General features: G+C 43.7%; 1 protein-coding gene across 1 annotated transcript in view; it reads left to right on the forward strand.

Moving 5' to 3' along the window:
- Window positions 1–20,212, forward strand: part of ZNF593 (zinc finger protein 593) — a 34,283-nt gene extending 14,071 nt beyond the window's left edge. Inside the window, exons 2-4 of the mRNA XM_040424234.1 lie at window positions 3,279–3,493; window positions 19,634–19,696; window positions 19,853–20,212. Of these exons, the coding sequence (XP_040280168.1) occupies window positions 3,294–3,493; window positions 19,634–19,696; window positions 19,853–19,973 (384 nt within the window). The 5' untranslated portion in view covers window positions 3,279–3,293 and the 3' untranslated portion in view covers window positions 19,974–20,212. The remainder of the gene's footprint in view (window positions 1–3,278; window positions 3,494–19,633; window positions 19,697–19,852) is intronic.
- Window positions 20,213–20,781: the final 569 nt, after the last annotated feature.

Below are 20,781 nucleotides of genomic sequence, written 5' to 3' on the forward strand. Positions count from 1 at the left end.
TTTTACAAATCTTTGAAGTCGATTGAAATTCGTTTTCTGCCTACTTGGTATTTATATTCTGCAGCTGTACTGTAGGTGCTTGAGAAATTGGACAGACGGCCCCTGAAATGCGTCACACCCATTTGGGTTTATTGTTATAGTAGTTTAATCTATGTATTTTTTTTTGTAGTTTTATGGCAGTAGCACCCATATACTTTTTTTTTTTTTTCTCTCCAACCCCATATTTTTGCATTGCATTGGCAGGACCGGTGTCCTGATGCTGAGGAGAGGATCAGCAACTACCCTTATCATATATACGCGTTCACTGGTGTTGGGCCTGGGGTTGCACAACCTAGGGGTGGGCGATATGGCCTAAAATCTATATTGCGATATAATTTTAAGCATGTGCGATATGCGATATATATTGCGATATATTGTTTTCTATATTTGGGGGGGCGTGTTTAAACTTTTTTTTACTTTTTATTTAATAACTATTAGTCTCCTTAAGGGCTAGAACGTAGAACCCTTGTCATATTCATCCTAATAGAGCTCTATTAGGGTGAATAGGACTTTACACTCTCCCTGCTGCCCTGTGCTTTGTGCACACAGCAGCAGGGAGCTGATCCCCCTCCCTCCCCTAAACGGTGCCATCCACAGATCCCCCCCCCCTCCCCTAAACGGTGCCATCCACAGATCCCCCCCCCTCCCCTAAACGGTGCCATCCACAGATCCCCCCCCTCCCCTAAACGGTGCCATCCACAGATCCCCCCCCTCCCCTAAACGGTGCCATCCACAGATCCCCCCCCTCCCCTAAACAGTGCCATCCACAGATCCCCCCCCTCCCCTAAACAGTGCCATCCACAGATCCCCCCCCCCCCTCCCCTAAAAGGTGCCATCCACAGATCCCCCCCCCTCCCCTAAACGGTGCCATCCACAGATCCCCCCCCCTCCCCTAAACGGTGCCATCCACAGATCCCCCCTCCCCTAAACGGTGCCATCCACAGATCCCCCCCCCTCCCCTAAACGGTGCCATCCACAGATCCCCCCCCTCCCCTAAACGGTGCCATCCACAGATCCCCCCCCTCCCCTAAACAGTGCCATCCACAGATCCCCCCCTCCCCTAAAAGGTGCCATCCACAGATCCCCCCCCCCCTCCCCTAAACGGTGCCATCCACAGATCCCACAAATCAAATTGGCTTCTCAGGAGATATATATGTTAAAGGAATCTCATTCAGTAGTACTGCCTATATATGCCTTTAACATATATATCTCCTGAGAAGCCAATTTGATTCTAAAGGGTTAATTTAATTCATCCTGTAATCTAAACTCTGTGTCATCTGTCCCTTCTCTTATCTCTCTGCTCCTTATCACTGCTGCAACAAGAGCCGACAGCCTCAGTGTAAGGGCTCTTTCACACCTGCGTTGTTGTCTTCCGGCATAGAGTTCCGTCGTCGGGGCTCTATGCCGGAAGAATCCTGATCAGGATTATCCTAATGCATTCTGAATGGAGAAAAATCCGTTCAGGATGCATCAGGATGTCTTCAGTTCCGGAACGGAACGTTTTTTGGCCGGAGAAAATACCGCAGCATGCTGCGCTTTTTGCTCCGGCCAAAAATCCGGAACACTTGCCGCAAGGCCGGATCCGGAATTAATGCCCATTGAAAGGCATTGATCCGGATCCGGCCTTAAGCTAAACGTCGTTTCGGCGCATTGCCGCATCCGACATTTAGCTTTTTCTGAATGGTTACCATGGCTGCCGGGACGCTAAAGTCCTGGCAGCCATGGTAAGTGTAGCGGGGAGCAGTGTACTTACCGTCCGTGCGGCTCCCCGGGCGCTCCAGAGTGACGTCAGGGCGCCCCAAGCGCATGGATCACGTGATCACATGGATCACGTCATCCATGCGCATGGGGCGCTCTGACGTCACTCTGGAGCGCCCCGGGAGCCGCACGGACTGTAAGTATACCGCTCCCCCGCTCCCCACTACTACTATGGCAACCAGGACTTTAATAGCGTCCTGGGTGCCATAGTAACACTGAACGCATTTGGAAGACGGTTCCGTCTTCAAATGCTTTCAGTACACTTGCGTTTTTCCGGATCCGGAGTGTAATTCCGGCAAGTGGAGTACATGCCGGATCCGGACAACGCAAGTGTGAAAGAGGCCTAACCTGCTCTACAGTCTGACTCGCGGCTCTTCTAGCTCAATGAATAGAATGAGTCACTAACTGAGTCGGATCTTTAGATTCTTATGACTCATTCGATTCCTTTAGACTCCCTGACCCTGTACTACTCAGAGGACTCGCGTCAGAGCTGCTACTGTGCTGTGCTGGCCTCGCCCCCTCAGCTCTGGTCGGTGATTGGTTGGTGGGTGGGGAGGGGTGGGGCTGGCAGAAGCAGCTCTTCCACTCTAAAAGATCATATTACTCCTGCTGCCAGCGTGAGGTGAGCTGAGCGTCTCTGTCTGCATTGTCTGTGTGCTGGGACTGAGAGCCGATTCAAACGGATCGGATCATTCAAGTGAATCGACTCCTCCGGTTCACTGAACTGAATCGATTCAAATGAACGATTCGTTCATGAACCGGACATCACTAGTTACCGGAGCTAAGACCTAGTAAGGTATACAGTAAAGAGATCACCAATTAATAAAGTTAAAGTTACTGATTAGTTTTTAAATGTTCTACTGTCAGCGGCGTGGCTCTGTATATTCTAACCCCCAGGCAAGCGTCCCTGTCACCATGGGAACGCCTGGGGGTTAGAATATACCATCGGATTTGAGTTTTCACGCACTCACTGAGATCGTGAAAACTCAATGATTTACTGTCAGTCCCTCCCCTCCTCCTCTTTTGTCATTGGTGGTCAGCGGCAGCCGCGCACAGTGGGGAGGGAGGGACTCTCTCCTTGTCCACTGTGCCGGCTCAGGATCATATCGCGGTCCGGCGATATAGGCGATATGCTCAAAATCCATATCGTGGCACAAATTTATATCGCATATCGCCTATATCGTCTATATCGCCCACCCCTAGCACAACCACATCCAGCAAGCTGCACTCATTGTGGACAGGATTGTGGTTCTCTACACGATCACCCTTGTGTTTGTGCTTTTGCAAATGCAAACCTCTGATGCAATATACTAGTATTTCCATCCAAAAAATGGAGATGGATGTGTGTAAGCCCTTTCAATTATTAGTTACTTGCCTCCTGGGGTCTAATCAGCTCCCTGTATTAGTAATTTTTTATGCTATTTTTTTTTTTTTTCTTTTTAATAGGTTTTATTATTATTTTGAATATATTTTCTTTCTAGGCCAAGATCACAAACATGACTCGCTCAAAGCAGATTGGGAATCACAAAAATGATAAAAAGAAGAATATTTCAAAACTCTGGAAAACCAAAAGGAGAGTTAAAGACATAGATCAGATTCATGAAGATCTGCGGCCTGAAAATGCCCGTCGTTTACTAAACCAGGAAATTGACTACGGTCTTCCTGGCAATGCACAGCATTACTGTATACACTGCGCGTGAGTAATAGCGTAAATAGATTCATGCATTCCTCAGCTCTGTCTCATGTGAGGATTTTTGTATGGTGGGATTGATCTTGAAATGTTATGAATACAATAAATATGGAGGAACTGTGCAATGCTTTTCTGGGTGTCAGAGCAATGGAAACTTGGTTAAGGCTACTTACACACTTGCGGCAGAGTGATCTAGCAAAACGTATGCCAACTGATCCGTTTTACAAATGTATTGAAATGCTGGATCCGTCTTTCCGGTGTCATCCGGTAAAACGGATCCAGCATTTATTATTTTACATTTTTTTTCGGTCTGCGCAAGGACGGATCCGGCGTTCCGGTATTTTGAATGATACATTCCTAATCAGGCAAGTGTTCAGTTTTTTTTGGCCGGAGATAAAACCGTAGCATGCTGCGGTATTATCTCCGACCTGATCAGTCAAAAAGACTGAACTGAAGACATCCTGAACGGATTGCTCTCAATTCCGAATGCATTAGGATAAAACTGATCAGTCCTTTTCCGGTATTGAGCCCCTAGGACCGAACGCTATGCCGGAAAAGAAAAACGCAAGTGTGAAAGTACCCTTAATCTCATAATGTGGGTTCTTGTTCTGTAATATAACTATACATTGTTGCGGTGATCTTCACCTCTGGAGTTGGCTTAAATAAATTACCTACTCTGCACATTTGATGCTTTATGTTCAATTACATTTTTCTGATGCCATGGACTACTGAAGTATAATTCAAGTATTAAACACCTACCCCTTAAAGGGGTTTTCTCACTTCGGCAAATAGCATTTGTTATGTATAGGAAGTTAATACAAGCCACTTACTAATGTATTGTTACAATCCATATTGCTTCCTTTGCTGGCTGGATTCATTTTTCCATCATATTATACACATCTTGTTGCCATGGTTACGACCACCCTGGAATCCAGCAGCAGTGGCAGTGCTTACACACTATAGAAAAAAGTGCCAGGCTATGTGAGCTCCCACAGTCCCGGCCACCAAATAGTCTGGTGCTTTTTCCTATAGTGTACAAGCATGAGCACTGCTGATGGATTGCTGGTTTGTTCGTTTCCATAGTTACGACCATGTATAATGTGATGTAAAAACGAATCCAGCCGGCAAAGGAAGCAATATGGATAATAACAATACATTACAGAGTCCCTTCATGAAAACTTCCTGTTTGACGCCGTTACAGCCAATAACTGATCACTGCTTCCCTTGCATTATGTTTAATGGTCATGTGATGCAAGGGGAGCAGATCTCCACTGTGGCCAGTTATTGGCTGCAGTGGCATCAAGATAAAAGTTTTCTTGGAGAAACCCATGACAAGCGGCGGAGGCCTGGAAGCAAATAAGCCAAGGCCCAGCACCTAGGGATCAATGAAGCATGATCAGCAACGTGAATCTGGCTAGTCTGAGAGTTCATAGAAATTAGTGCACAACCCCTCAAGATTGATGGGGTTAGAAGTACGAATCAAAGGTAGAGACAAATGGGCAACTACACAAGGTAAGACATGTCTTTTTATTTTTTATTTTTTTATTATACCATAATTATTTGCTTTTTAAATTTGGCAACTAAAAATTTCATTTGGCTCCTAAATTTTTCAGGTTAGGAGCCTATGGTTGGAGCACTGCATTAGTAAGTGCCTTGTATTAGCTTTCTTAACTAAGTGCTCCAGACTAAAAAAAAATAAACAGGAGCCATTGGCTCCTAAGCTGAAAAATTTTAGGAACCAAATTGAAAATATATATAATTATAATAAAAAATAAAAAAAGACTTGTAGAAGATGAGACGCAGGTCACAGTAATAACCCAGCACCACCAATGATGTTAACTCGCCCATTAATTCAAATACAGGAGGCGGGTACTGGCTGCAGAAACACATAGCCGGCACCCGACCTCTATGAGAGATAGCTGCGATCCGCGGCAGTTAACCCCTCAGGTGCTGTACCTGAGGGGTTAACTGCCGCTGATCGCAGCTCCCTGTCATAGAGGTCGGGTGCCAGCTATGTGTTTCTGCAGCCAGTACCCGCTTCCTGTATTTGAATTAATGGGTGAGTTAACATCATTGGTGGGGCAGTGGCCACAGCCCCTCTGTCTTTTCATTGGTGGAGGGAGAGACTGCTTCCTTCTCCCCTGTGCTGCTGAGCGAACGCCTGCGCTGGGGCAGCGGGGCAAGAAATTATTGGCTCCCATGCTCCGCTGCAATATTCAGCTACAGCACAGCAGCCCTGTCGCAAATGGCTAAAAAGTCTTGTCGCCATCTGCGAATTCTAAGCCACATTGGCGACCATTTTGGTCGCCATCTGGAGCATTGCAACATAATGAATGCTATTTGATGAAGTGAGACAACCCCTTTAACAAAAATTCCAAGAATTACTCTTAAATTAGTTTACTCAAATGGGTTAAAAAAGTGCTATTTGCAAATGTCATAGGCAAAAAATCCCTTAAAGTTCTGTTAGTCTAGTCTAGTTCTGTTAGTCTAGTCCTACCCAATCAGTCTGTATTTCCCTTGCTAAAGTAATGTCATACCATACCTGCACGTGACCTCCTGGCAATGATAGCTAGTGATTGACTGGAGGAGACTTGTGCCAGTGTAGCAAGTCATTGCTTCCGGTCGGTAGACTGGAGAACACAAATGCATCTCAATAAATTGGAATATGTGATAGAATATATAATTTATTTCAGCAATTGAATTCAAAAAGTGAAACTCGTATATTCTATTGATTCATTACACACACTGATCTATTTCAAGCATTTATTTATTTTTTTATTTACCGTATATACTCGAGTATAAGACGAGTTTTTTGGCACATATTTTTGTGCTCAAAAAGCCTCCTCGTCTTATACTCGAGTCTAGTCTAGCTCCGGTAATACAGGCAGTGCGGGGGGCGGCGCTCAATCACTGACGTCACGCGCCTGTGCCGCCTAGTGGGAGAAGGCGCGTGACGTCAGTGAGTGAGCGCCGCTCCCCGCACTGCCTGTATTACCGGAGCAAAGACAAAGTAAGAATACTGCTGTGAGCGTCGGGGAGGGGGATCTGTGGATGGCACTGTAGGGGGATCTGTGGATGGCACTGTAGGGGGATCTGTGGATGGCACTGTAGGGGGATCTGTGGATGGCACTGTAGGGGGATCTGTGGATGGCACTGTAGGGGGATCTGTGGATGGCACTGTAGGGGGATGTGTGGATGGCACTGTAGGGGGATCTGTGGATGGCACTGTAGGGGGATCTGTGGATGGCACTGTAGGGGGATCTGTGGATGGCACTGTAGGGGGATCTGTGGATGGCACTGTAGGGGGATCTGTGGATGGCACTGTAGGGGGATCTGTGGATGGCACTGTAGGGGGATCTGTGGATGGCACTGTAGGGGGAGGGGGGATCTGTGGATGGCACTGTTTAGGGGGGAGATCTGTGGATGGCTCCCTGTATTTAATGCAGAGTGTGTGTGTATATAATGCACACACTCTGCATTAAATACAGGGAGTCACCCTCTTGCAGATGTGTGTATATAATGTAGAGTGTGTGCATTATATACACATACACTCTGCATTTCCCACCCTAGTCTTATACTCGAGTCAATAATTTTTCCCATTTTTTGGGGGTAAAATTAGGGGCTCGGCTTATACTCGGGTCGGCTTATACTCGATTATATACGGTATTTGCATTTTAGAATTTGTATTTCAAAAAGCAACTGTTACAAACAGAAATGGCTAGTTCAAAGGGTCGGTTCACATCATGTTTTATGTCTCTGACGTATACGTTAAAAAGAAGAAAAAAAAGATCCAAAAACGCAGCACACCATGTTCTTGTATCCTGCAGATTTTTTATTTATTTATACAATGGAACTTTTTAGTGAACGGATGCCACTGTATGGCAGGAGTCTGAGGCATTCGTTTGTTGAATAAGTTAAAAGGATGGGTAAAGCGTGATGTGCGCAGTACAAAATCGGTGTACAGAAAATCGTCCAAAGCCATGATTCTTCAGTTGTCCTTGATTCATAGAGAAAATTGTGTGGTAGCAAACACGACATACAGAACAAACAGTAACATAACAGTAATAACCTCGCCCTCAGAAAATGCTGCTAGAGAGAGTCTAAACACTAAGTAGGGTACAGGGGGAAGGGACCCCAAGTGGGGCAAGATACTAGAAGGCTGCACTTGGAAGTATCTAACTAAAAGGGCCATCTCTCCACACCTTCCACCTAGAGATAACTTTCACTCTGGCACGCAAATCCTGGGTAATTTATCTCCTGTTGCAAATTTTGATTTACAAGAGAGATGACCTCAGAGTGTAGGACTGTTTCCATTGCCTAGCTATGACCTTGCGATTGACAGTCAAAATATGTGCCCAAATCCAAACAGGGAGAAATTTCAGCAATACCAATACTAAGTATATACTAAGATAGCTAAGGCAGGGGAAAGAGCTGGTAAGTGGTTGGTGAGAAGCTGAAGCATCATGTGTGAAACGTGTGCCCATAATGGAGCAACCAACCACCACAATATGTGGTGCTGTTCCACGCTGACTGCAGCCCCTCCAGCAATTTGGAGAGTAGCCCAGAATAGAATGTGAAAGTTTATCAGGGGTGTTAGATACCACAGCAGAGTTGTATCTTGAGATTTTGTTCTGCGTGGTTTATGCAAGGTGATCCACCAATGCCTACAATAAACGATTATTCCATTGATCTAGTGAAAAGGATGTACCCAACTCTGTTTCCCATGCGAACATGAAATGAGGTTTAATGGTTGGTTCTGGAATGAAAAGGGAATTGTAGGATAAAGGCCTTTCCTTTGTGTGGGTAAACCCCGGAACAAGCATGATTTCTTTTAATGTTGATGATTATCGCTTACAGCTAACGAAAACCTGTCAGTATCTCAGAAAATTAGATTTTTATATAACGCCAATTAAAAAGTGATTTTTGCTACAGAAATGTTAGCCCACTGAAAAGTATGTACTGTATATTACGCAATTCTTGGTCGAGGCTCCTTTTGCAGGAATTACTGCATCAGTGAGGTGTGGCATAAAGGAGATCAGACTGTGGCACTGCTGAGGTGTTATGGAAGCCCAGGTTGCTTTGATAGAGGCCTTCAGCTTGTCGGCATTGTTGGGTCTCATCTTCTTCTTTACAATACAGGAAGTTAGTTGAATGGTAGTGAGATGTTGGACAAATTCTTACACTTGTCTATTAATTACTATTATTACAATTAAAACACTGGAAGTCATATTCTCTGAACCAGTGGTCCCTAAGCTTTTTTGCAGCAGGGGCCAGTTTCATGCAAGACAATTTTCCCGTGCATTGGGAAAGCCTCTTTTTATGCCCCTACTTAGTAATCATCCCCATTATGCCCCCTCCGTATTACCCTATGTACATATAACACCCCCTCTCCCCCCTACAGTAGTGCCCTGTTCACATATAATGTTTAGGTGAGGCAAATTTTCTGGCCAATCAAGTACAGTGATACCGTCGTTATTACCGTAAACCAGGTATTTAGTACTTTTGGCAGTGTGGACAAGATGCTAGAGAATTAAATCGGCATCTCCATAAAACTTGTCAGCAGAGGGAAGTGCTCTAAAATTTCCTGGTAGACAGCTGCACTGACTTTGGACTTGGTATAACACAGTGGACCAACACTAGCAGATGACATGGCTCCCCAAACCATCACTGACTGTGGAAACTTCATACTGGACCTCAAGCAACTTGGTCTGTGTCACTCTTCCTCCAGACACTGGGACCTTCATTTCCAAATGAAATACAAAATTGACTTTCATCTGAAAACAGGACTGTTGACCTGAGCAACAGTACAGTTCTTTTTCTCCTCAGTCAAGGTAAGACACTTCTGACATTGTCTATGGGTCATGAGTGGCTTGACACAAGGAATGTGACAGTTGTAACCCATGCCCTGGATACATCTGTGTGTGGTGGCTCTTGAAGTACTAACTCCAGTCTTAGGCCACTCCTTCTGTTCATGAATTTGGAGGAGATTCACATCCTTTTCTTCCACTCCACTCTCCATCAGTATACTTGGATACAGCACTCTGTGAATAGCCAGCTTCTTTAGCAATGACCTTTAGTGGCTTAGCCTCCTCGTAGAGGGTGTCAATGACTGTTTTCTGGACGACTGTCAAGTCATCAGTCTTTCCCCATGATTGTGTAGCTTACTGAACCAGACAGAGACCATTTAAAGGCTTAGGAAACTTTTGCAGGTGTTTTGTGTTGAGTAGCTGATGTTCTAATTTTCTGAAATGCTACATTTTGGGATTTCATTAGCTGTAAGCCATTATCATCAAAAGAACTAAACACTTGAAATAGTTTAGTCTGTGTGTAATAATTCTTTATAAAATGAGTTTCACTTCTTGAATTACTGAAATTAACCTGTATGTGCTTATTTAATATGTCACATCAACTACTATTATAATGTAGAATTATCATCTGCACCTCCTTAGAGCTTTTTTTTTTTTTTTTGCTATATAAAAATAAGAAATGTTTAACATACATATAATACCTTTATTAATTCTGATGTATTACTGTGCTACCTGCTGGGCCCAGATTTTTCATTTTTACTGAATTGATATGTTTGACATTTGTGAATCATCTGCTTAGTATCATCATATAGACATCATTTTGTAGACCGTAAGGGTTTAGGCCCAGCAGAGAACAGGAATAGTGTAGAATTAAGATATTACTTAGTTTATTTTTACATTCCAAAGCTGCAAGCCAATACACAAGCCAATAATCTTCAAAATTAATGGGAACTGCTGTTCCTGCGAACTGTTGTTCCCAACAATCCTGCCCATGTAAATGTGCCACCAATCACCCGATGAACGAGCAAAACACTTGTTCACTGGGTGATCCGGTCGTTCATGCAGACATCACCAATCATAGTTTCTGGTCAGCAGATCCTGCTGTCTAAACAGCGATCTGCTGCTCAGAAACCATGAATCATCTGTATGAGGACGAGGGATCGCCATAGCGATCCCTCGTCCTCATACAGTGAAGATGATCGTTGTATGTAAATGCAGCGATCACCTTCACTCTTTCACAGGCCTCCCAGTTCTCCACTTACACCTGATGTCAGGGTAGACAAGGATTGTTGGATTTCAACTGCCTGATCCTTTTGATCTCATGAGATAAGCCACTGCCATTGGTGACTGCCAGCAGCTTGCGCCCCTATCCCCCCCCCCCCCCATTCATATACTTTATAGAGGAGGATCAGTAAACATCGTGTTCAGCTGATACTTTTTCATGATGGCCAGATTTTCTTTATTTCTTGTGCTGATTGCTTTGTACAGTAGTTCACACAGCAGAGACATGTGATGGCTTGTGCCGCTTAAGGGTCCATTCACACGAACATTTGTCCCATCTTTTGCGGACCAGAGACATGGATCAGAAGCCCACAGAAACACTCGGAAGCGCTTCCGTGGGATTTCGGGTCCGTGTCTCCGCACCACAAAAGATAAGACAATGTCTTATCTTTTGCCGTATTTTGGAGATCCATTCAAGTCAGTCCAAAAAACAGAGTTCACAGGGCCAGTGTAACATGGGCATGGAGGCCATATGATTGTGTGAATGGACCCCAAGAGTGGTTTACAGTGGCCAGGTATCATCATGATTCTCTAGTTTCTGCTTGATTTGTATCCATAATTGGCCATTGTGAATACAGAAAAAGATCAGTGATAAAAGATGATAGGTCATTAATCTGTTTTGATTTTCTATTTTGTAGATTTATTTCTTCTATTTTATGAACATGGTTATAGGGGGCAGCCATCTTGCCTGAGCTGTTCTTAACAGCATTTACATAGCATTAAAAAAAATTGCTTTACGGCAGCCACATGGCCCATAGAACACAGCGGTCAGGAGGGGACATGATTGACTTTTATGGAAGAGCTTTGTAGGCATGCTCTGTGACCTGTGTAGAGGTCATTTTACAAGGAAAGAATAGATAAGATTTGACAATCGCCCATTATAAATGGTGGATTCTGTTTTATCTGTAAAACTAATCCTGCCTGTAATGATATCACCTCTGTATAGATAAGCAGGTAACTGCAGTAAAGTGATCTGTATAGAGCAATAAGTGGTGCCTATTATTAGGCTTAGTGGCTAGTGCTAAAGTTGCAGGAATTTGTTTTTTTTTGTCTAAATATAGATAGAAAATTAAAAATAAAATAAATATAAAATTCTTAAAAAAAATTTGAACATAAAAGGTATTTAAATACCGTAACAGTTAATTTTCTGATGACACATTTCCTTTAAGTGACATCTGCAAATGTCTCTTGTAGTGACGGTTACAATAGCCACTGACTAGCACTTTGCTCTAGCTACAGCCTACACTTGGCATCGATGACATTCCATGTCCCCGTGAACATGAGATTTTCTTTTTACTGACAGCAAGAAAAATCCCAATAGAAATGTATGTGAACCCTTTGGAATGATATGGATTTCTGCACAAATTGGTCATAAAATGTGATCTGATCTTCATCTAAGTCACAACAATAGACAATCACAGTCTGCTTAAACTAATAACACACAAAGAATGAAATGTTACCATGTTTTTATTGAACCCACCATGTAAACATTCACAGTGCAGGTGGAAAAAGTTTAATAACTGGTTGAACCTGCTTTAGCAGCAATAACTTCAACCAGACGTTTCCTGTAGTTGCAGATCAGACGTGCACAACGGTCAGGAGTAATTCTTGACCATTCCTCTTTACAGAACTGTTTCAGTTCAGCAATATTCTTGGGATGTCCGGTGTGAATCGCTTTCTTGAGGTCATGCCACAGCATCTCGAACGGGTTGAGGTCAGGACTCTGACTGGGCCACTCCAGAAGGCGTATTTTCTTCTGTTTAAGCCATTCTGTTGTTGATTTACTTCTATGCTTTGGGTCGTTGTCCTGTTGCAACATCCATCTTCTGTTGAGCTTCAGCTGGTGGACAGGTGGCCTCAAGTTCTCCTGCAAAATGTCTTGATAAACTTGGGAATTAATTTTTCCTTCGATGATAGCAATCCATCCAGGCCCTGACGCAGCAAAGCAGCCCCAAACCATGATGCCCCCACCACCATACTTGACAGTTGGGATGAGGTTTTGATGTTGGTGTGCTGTGCCTCTTTTTCTCCACACATAGTGTTGTGTGTTTCTTCTAAACAACTCAACTTTGGTTTCATCTGTCCACAGAATGTTTTGCCAGTACTGCTGTGGAACATCCAGGTGCTCTTGTGCAAACTGTAAACATGCAGCAGTGGCTTCCTCTGTGGTATCCTTCCATGAAATCCATTCTTGGTTAGTGTTTTACGTATCGTAGATTCGCTAACAGGGATGTTAGCATATGCCAGAGACTTTTGTAAGTCTTTAGCTGACACTCTAGGATTCTTCTTCACCTCATTGAGCAGTCTGCACTGTGCTCTTGCAGTCATCTTTACAGGATGGCCACTCCTAGGGAGAGTAGCAGCAGTGCTGAACTTTCTCCATTTATAGACAATTTGTCTTACCGTGGACTGATGAACAGCAAGGCTTTTGGACATACTTTTATAACCCTTTACAGATTTATGCAAGTCAACAATTCTTAACCACCTCAGCCCCTATGGCTTAAACACCCTGAAAGACCAGGCCACTTTTTACACTTCTGCACTACACTACTTTCACCGTTTATTGCTCGGTCATGCAACTTACCACCCAAATGAATTTTACCTCCTTTTCTTCTCACTAATAGAGCTTTCATTTGGTGGTATTTCATTGCTGCTGACATTTTTTACTTTTTTTGTTATTAATCGAAATTTAACGATTTTTTTGCAAAAAAATGAAATTTTTCAGTTGTAAAATTTTGCAAAAAAAACGAGATCCATATATAAATTTTGCTCTAAATTTATTGTTCTACATGTCTTTGATAAAAAAAAAATGTTTGGGTAAAAAAAAAAAAATGGTTTGGGTAAAAGTTATAGCGTTACAAACTATGGTACAAAAATGTGAATTTCCGCTTTTTGAAGCAGCTCTGACTTTCTGAGCACCTGTCATGTTTCCTGAGGTTCTACAATGGCCAGACAGTACAAACACCCCACAAATGACCCCATTTCGGAAAGTAGACACCCTAAGGTATTCGCTGATGGGTATAGTGAGTTCATAGAACTTTTTATTTTTTGTCACAAGTTAGCGGAAAATGATGATGATTTTTTTTTTTTTCTTACAAAGTCTCATATTCCACTAACTTGTGACAAAAAATAAAAATATCCATGAACTCACTATGCCCATCAGCGAATACCTTGGGGTGTCTTCTTTCCAAAATGGGGTCACTTGTGGGGTAGTTATACTGCCCTGGCATTCTAGGGGCCCAAATGTGTGGTAAGGAGTTTGAAATCAAAATATGTAATAAATGGCCGGTGAAATCCGAAAGGTGCTCTTTGGAATGTGGGCCCCTTTGCCCACCTAGGCTGCAAAAAAGTGTCACACATGTGGTATCTCCGTATTCAGGAGAAGTTGGGGAATGTGTTTTGGGGTGTCATTTTACATATACCCATGCTGGGTGAGATAAATATCTTGGTCAAATGCCAACTTTGTATAAAAAAATGGGAAAAGTTGTCTTTTGCCAAGATATTTCTCTCACCCAGCATGGGTATATGTAAAATGACACCCCAAAACACATTCCCCAACTTCTCCTGAATACGGAGATACCACATGTGTGACACTTTTTTGCAGCCTAGGTGGGCAAAGGGGCCCATATTCCAAAGAGCACCTTTCGGATTTCACTGGTCATTTTTTACAGAATTTGATTTCAAACTCCTTACCACACATTTTGGCCCCTAGAATGCCAGGGCAGTATAACTACCCCACAAGTGACCCCATTTTTGGAAGAAGTGACCCCAAGGTATTCGCTGATGGGCATAGTGAGTTCATGGAAGTTTTTATTTTTTGTCACAAGTTAGTGGAATATGAGACTTTGTAAGAAAAAATAAATAAATAAAAAAAATCATCATTTTCCACTAACTTGTGACAAAAAATAAAAAATTCTAGGAACTCGCCATGCCCCTCACGGAATACCTTGGGGTGTCTTCTTTCCAAAATGGCGTCACTTGTGGGGTAGTTATACTGCCCTGGCATTTTCCAGGGGCCCTAATGTGTGGTAAGTAGGTAAATGACCTGTGAAATCCTAAAGGTGCTCTTTGGAATGTGGGCCCCTTTGCCCACCTAGGCTGCAAAAAAGTGTCACACATGTGGTATCGCCGTATTCAGGAGAAGTTGGGCAATGTGTTTTGGGGTGTCTTTTTACATATACTCATGCTGGATAAGAGAAATATCTTGGCAAAAGACAACTTTTCCCATTTTTTTTTTATACAAAGTTGGCATTTGACCAAGATATTTATCTCACCCAGCATGGGTATATGTAAAATGACACCCCAAAACACATTCCCCAACTTCTCCTGAATACGGCGATACCACATGTGTGGCACTTTTTTGCAGCCTAGGTGGGCAAAGGGGCCCACATTCCTTTTATGAGGGCATTTTTAGACATTTGGATCCCAGACTTCTTCTCACGCTTTGGGGCCCCTAAAATGCCAGGGCAGTATAAATACCCCACATTTGACCCCATTTTGGAAAGAAGACACCCCAAGGTATTCAATGAGGGGCATGGCGAGTTCATAGAAATTTATTTTTTTGACACAAGTTAGCGGAAATTGATTTTATTTATTTTTTTCTCACAAAGTCTCCCTTTCCGCTAACTTGGGACAAAAATTTCAATCTTTCATGGACTCAATATGCCCCTCACGGAATACCTGGGGGTGTCTTCTTTCCGAAATGGGGTCACATGTGGGGTATTTATAATGCCCTGGCATTCTAGGGGCCCTAAAGCGTGAGAAGAAGTCTGGAATCTAAATGTCTAAAAATTTTTACGCATTTGGATTCCGTGAGGGGTAGGGTGACTTCATGTGAGATTTTATTTTTTGACACAAGTTAGTGGAATATGAGACTTTGTAAGAAAAAAATAATAATTTCCGCTAACTTGGGCCAAAAAAATGTCTGAATGGAGCCTTACAGAGGGGTGATCAATGACAGGGGGGTGATCAATGACAGGGGGGTGATCAATGACAGGGGGGTGATCAATGACAGGGGGGTGATCAGGGAGTCTATATGGGGTGATCACCCCCCTGTCATTGATCACCCCCCTATAAGGCTCCATTCAGATGTCCGTATTTGTTTTGCGGATCCGATCCGTGGATCCGTAAAAATCATACGGACATCTGAATGCAGCCTGACAGGGGGGGTGATCAATGACAGGGGGGGGTGATCAATGACAGGGGGGTGATCAGGGAGTCTAAATGGGGTGATCACCCCCCCGGAAGGCTCCAGGGAGACGCCTGTATGTGTTTTGCGGATCCGATCCATCTATCAGTGGATCCGTAAAAATCATGCGGACATCTGAATGGAGCTTTACAGGGGGGTGATCAATGACAGGGGGGTAATCAATGACAGGGGGGTGATCAGGGAGTCTATATGGGGTGATCAAGGGTGAATAAGGGGTTAATAAGTGACAGGGGGGGGGGAGTGTAGTGTAGTGGTGCTTGGTGCAACATATTACTGAGCTACCTGTGTCCTCTGGTGGTCGATCCAAACAAAGGGGACCACCAGAGGACCAGGTAGCAGGTATATTAGACGCTGTTATCAAAACAGCGTCTAATATACCTGTTAGGGGTTAAAAAAATCACATCTCCAGCCTGCCAGCGAACGATCGCCGTTGGCAGGCTGGAGATCCACTCTCTTACCTTCCGTTCCTGTGAGCGCGCGCGCCTGTGTGCGCGCGTTCACAGGAAATCTCGCGTCTCGCGAGATGACGCATATATGCGTGACTGTGCGCAGGGCTGCCACCTCCGGAACGCGATCCTGCGTTAGGCGGTCCGGAGGTGGTTAATCGTAGGTCTTCTGAGAGCTCTTTTGTGCGAGGCATCATTCACATCAAACAATGCTTCTTGTGAAAAGCAAACCCAGAACTGGTGTGTGTTTTTTATACACCTCCAATCTCATCTCATTGATTGGACTCCAGTTGGCTGACACCTCACTCCAATTAGCTCTTGGAGATGTCATTAGTCTAGGGCAGGCATGCTCAACCTGCGGCCCTCCAGCTGTTGCAAAACTACAACTCCCAGCATGCCCGGACAGCCCACAGCTATCAGCCTATAGCAGGGCATTGTGGGAGTTGTAGTTTTACAACAGCTGGAGGGCCGCAGGTTGAGCATGCCTGGTCTAGGGGTTCATATACTTTTTCCACCTGCACTGTGAATGTTTACATGGTGTGTTCAATAAAAACATGGTAACATTTAATTCTTTGTGTGTTATTAGTTTAAGAAGACTGTGATTATTATTGTTGTCTATTGTTGAAGATCAGATCACATTTTATGACCAATTTGTGCAGAAATCCATATCATTCCAAAGGGTTCACATACTTTTTCTTGCAACTGTATATCTCCTGAATGGTAGCAGCTAGAAGCATGGGGCTTGGTCTTGTTTGAAAGCTGGTATTTGACCAAAATGACAGTATTAGCCTAAGATAAGCACGAGATGTCACGGTTAGAAATCAAGAATAATCTGGGGTAAAACCTGCTTTTACTTTAACTTTCAGCTGCATTCACTGCATCCCAATTTCAGTGATATCTTCCCATGTACTGAAGATAATGCTGTCATTCTGTCAGATCAATTCAGTCCTTCAATACAAAAAGAGTTGGATACAGCAAACTGGGTACATTTGGTTGTCATTAGTTTAAAAAAGAAAGAAAAAGCAAGTGAGGTTATAAAGTAAGAGCTCATGCACACGAATAAAAGGGCTCTGTGCCTGTGCTATGGTCTCCAATTGTGCACTCCGTGCTGCGGATGCAGACCCATTGACATGTCCTGTCTTTTGCGGTGCAGAGGCACAAACCCCAAAGTCCATGGAAGCGCTTCAGAATGTTACCGTTGGCTTCTGATCCGTGCCTCTGCTCCACAAAGATAGGACATGTCCTATCTTTTGCCTTATCTTGCGGATCATTCTATATGTGCATGGAGCCCTAAGGCAGTATTGAAAATCTGTAGAATAGGAGGAAGATGGCCAGGGTTCCCAGAACTTCCGAAAAGCTTCAAAGGTTTTATTACATTTTTCATAGAGGACTATCCTATTGATATTGTCTATGACCATCTATTGATCCTGTCTAATACAGCTTGGACGCCGAGAGTGGTAGAATGACACTTGAAAGCAACGTGAATTCTAAAAACTCACAGAAAAAAGTGGCTTAAACGGGTGAAAATGCTCCAAACCCAGACATTGTGGCGTGTCTTTAACCGGGGGAACAATTTCTCTGCATGCGGTCCGCAGGCAATGGCAATCCCCAGCAGAAAATGCGTACAATGGAGGATGCCGGTGCAGACCGCATGCACCACAAGAACATCTTACACAAAATGATACATTGTGGAGATGAAAAAATATACATACAAAAATCACTACCAAAAAATGCACCAAAATTATATGCAACTGACAATATTAGCTAATTCCTCAGGCTGATGTTAAATGCTGAGAACTTTGTCAATATCTTCCAATCAGGAACATATCGGAGCCCCTCATGCACCACGTCACGGTGTCTCGGCACGCATGGGGTCCTACCACTCAACTGCCCGTGGTGTGTGAACAGAGTCTGAATCAGTGCTAGAAACCAACTCAAAGCCAGTCTCTCACATGCCTCCATAGTGGTATCACCAATGCACTGTGAGGTAGGATAAAGCTGTGAGCCGCACCCACAACAGACCATGTGACACAGAAGCTACCAGGTGCAAAAGAACGTTACCAACAAAATAAAGTGGCACATTCCATACACATAAAGACAAAAACTCACTGAAAAAAGTGGCCTAAACGGGTGAAAATTCTCCAAACCCAGACACCGTAGCATGTCTATAACCGGGGGGAAGGCAATTCCTCCGCATGCGGTCCGCAGACAACAGACTGGGGACTTCCGTTGTCTGCGGACCGCATGCGGAGGAATTGCTCCCACGGTTATAGACACGCTACAGCGTTTTTTTAACGCGCGTTTGTGTGATTGACTGCAATGTCCTATGGCCACAAACGCGCGTCAAAACGCCCCAAAGAAGCTCAAGTACTTGTTTGAGCGTAGGGCGTTTTACAGCGCGTTTTTCAGCGCTGTAAAACGCTCAAGTGAGAACCAGGGCCATAGGGAAGCATTGGTTTTCATGTGTTGAGCGTTTTACAGCGCGTTTGAACGCGCTGTAAAACGCTCAAGTGTGAACCCAGCCTTAGGAGGAGGAGAAGGAGTGTTTCCCTCCTGCTAAATACCGTATTTTTCACCCTCTGAGGGGCACTTCAAAGTGGGGGGGGGAAAGTCAGTGCATCTTATTGGGCGAATACTAATGAGCGCTTCCATTATGGAAGATTTCATTAGTACAGGAGGACCGGGAAACAGGGGATGTAGCGCTCCCTGGGCACTGTACTCGCTAGTTCCTGGTCCTTGGCTGCTCGCTGTGCAGTGACTGCACACAGCGTGAGGACGATCATTGTTCGGGGTCTGATCGGAGTATCTGTAAAAGTGTCTTATTAACATGCCAGTCTGAATAGGGGTCTTATTAACATGCGGGTCTGATCTGTGGCCTGAATAGGGGTCCTGACATTGGTGGTCTGATCTGTGGCCTGAATAGGGGTCCTGACATTGGTAGTCTGATCTGAGGTCTGATTGGCGGTCTCGTTGACATTGAGGGTCTGATCTAAGGTCTGATTAACATTGGGGGTCTGATGAAAATATTTTTTTTCTTATTTTCCTCTTCTAAAATCTAGGTGCATCTTATATGGCAAAAATACGGTATATAATTTACATATTTGTCTGTTTTTTTTTTTTTGTTTTTTTACCTCCAGCTTATGCTTCAGGAAAGCTTCTGCCACACATGCGGAACAATTCCATAGAGTCTCTTGCACCTGGTCCATTACAAAAAGTGTGTTTTTTTCTTTGTGTGTAGCATGCCTTTTTATGCCTGTAGATATATAGGTTATACCAAAGATTATGGTATTTTGATACCATGCAGACAATGAACAGGTCTACACTGTATACATATGTAACTGAAATCAAATCTATTCATCTAAGCCAGTTGTTCTCACTAGAAGTTATTTCTTCTTTTTTTAAGGAGATACTTTGTGGACCTGAAGACTTTGAGGGATCATTTCAAAACCAAAGTGCATAAACGCAGGTAAAGATATGTTACTATGCAGAAAGGAACTTGTGGAAGCTTGTCTAAATGAGCACCTCTCATGTGGGAGGTTTGCTGAATTGCTGCGGGTGTGCCTAACGTGGCTGAGAAGTGAGAATGATGGGTCTTACAGTGGATGTGATCTCTCTCTTACAGACTGAAGCAGCTGAAAGATGAACCTTACACACAAGAAGAAGCCGAAAGAGCAGCAGGGATGGGCTCTTACAAAGCACCCAAGCAGATTGAGGTCCAGACCCAGGAGGTGACGATGGAATAGTACTTATTGCCACATAGACTTTCCTCTTGCCATTGAACTGGGAACTTTCAGTGGAGACCACTGCTGGTGTAGCGTCGTGGTGCAATCCCACTGATCTACCATTCTGGCTGTAAGCTTGCAGCAGCTGTAGTGTATTATATGGAAATGGTGTGAATTGCTATGAAACCCATAAAGTGTTCCCAACGCCTGTTCATTGTCTGTATATGATATGATGATAAACATCTATATTTCCAAAACACGAGTCCTTATTTTCGTGATGACCTTTGCCTTTCAGGTCCTGCTGTACGTACCTTACGGTTTATCTGAAAGTCGCTGTGGATGATATTTATCCATTCATGAGTTATATAACAAGAAGACCTCTTTGCAAGGGTGGGAATGAATGTGCGTCTTGCTCAGGCATCCAGAAACACGTCCGCTTGTCACTTCCACTCCCGTCTGCTCACTCATCTCGCACGGATGCACAATTAGTACTCTATGGTGTTTAACCTTTGCATTGCGGTTAACACTAAAGAGGAACCCTTTCCGAAAGAGGGTGTATATATTTTTAGCAGTGAATTGAAGGCTCACTTTAAGTGATAATTACACAAATGAACTCATGTGATTAAGAAAGAACAAGATTTTCTTTTTGTGACTGAGATTTAATACATTTGACTAAAGACAAACAGTAAGTTCCAGTTCAGTCTGTAAAGTTGTCTCTGTACAATTATAGCCTGATCACTACTATTGTTGTGAGTGAATAATGTCCCTAATATGTCAGTTTCTGCACAGTGGGATTCTGCAGCCAGATTGGTAAATGTATACAGTGTAG

Source organism: Bufo bufo, chromosome 3, assembly GCF_905171765.1.
Source record: "Bufo bufo chromosome 3, aBufBuf1.1, whole genome shotgun sequence".
NCBI classification, from domain to species: Eukaryota; Metazoa; Chordata; class Amphibia; order Anura; family Bufonidae; genus Bufo; species Bufo bufo.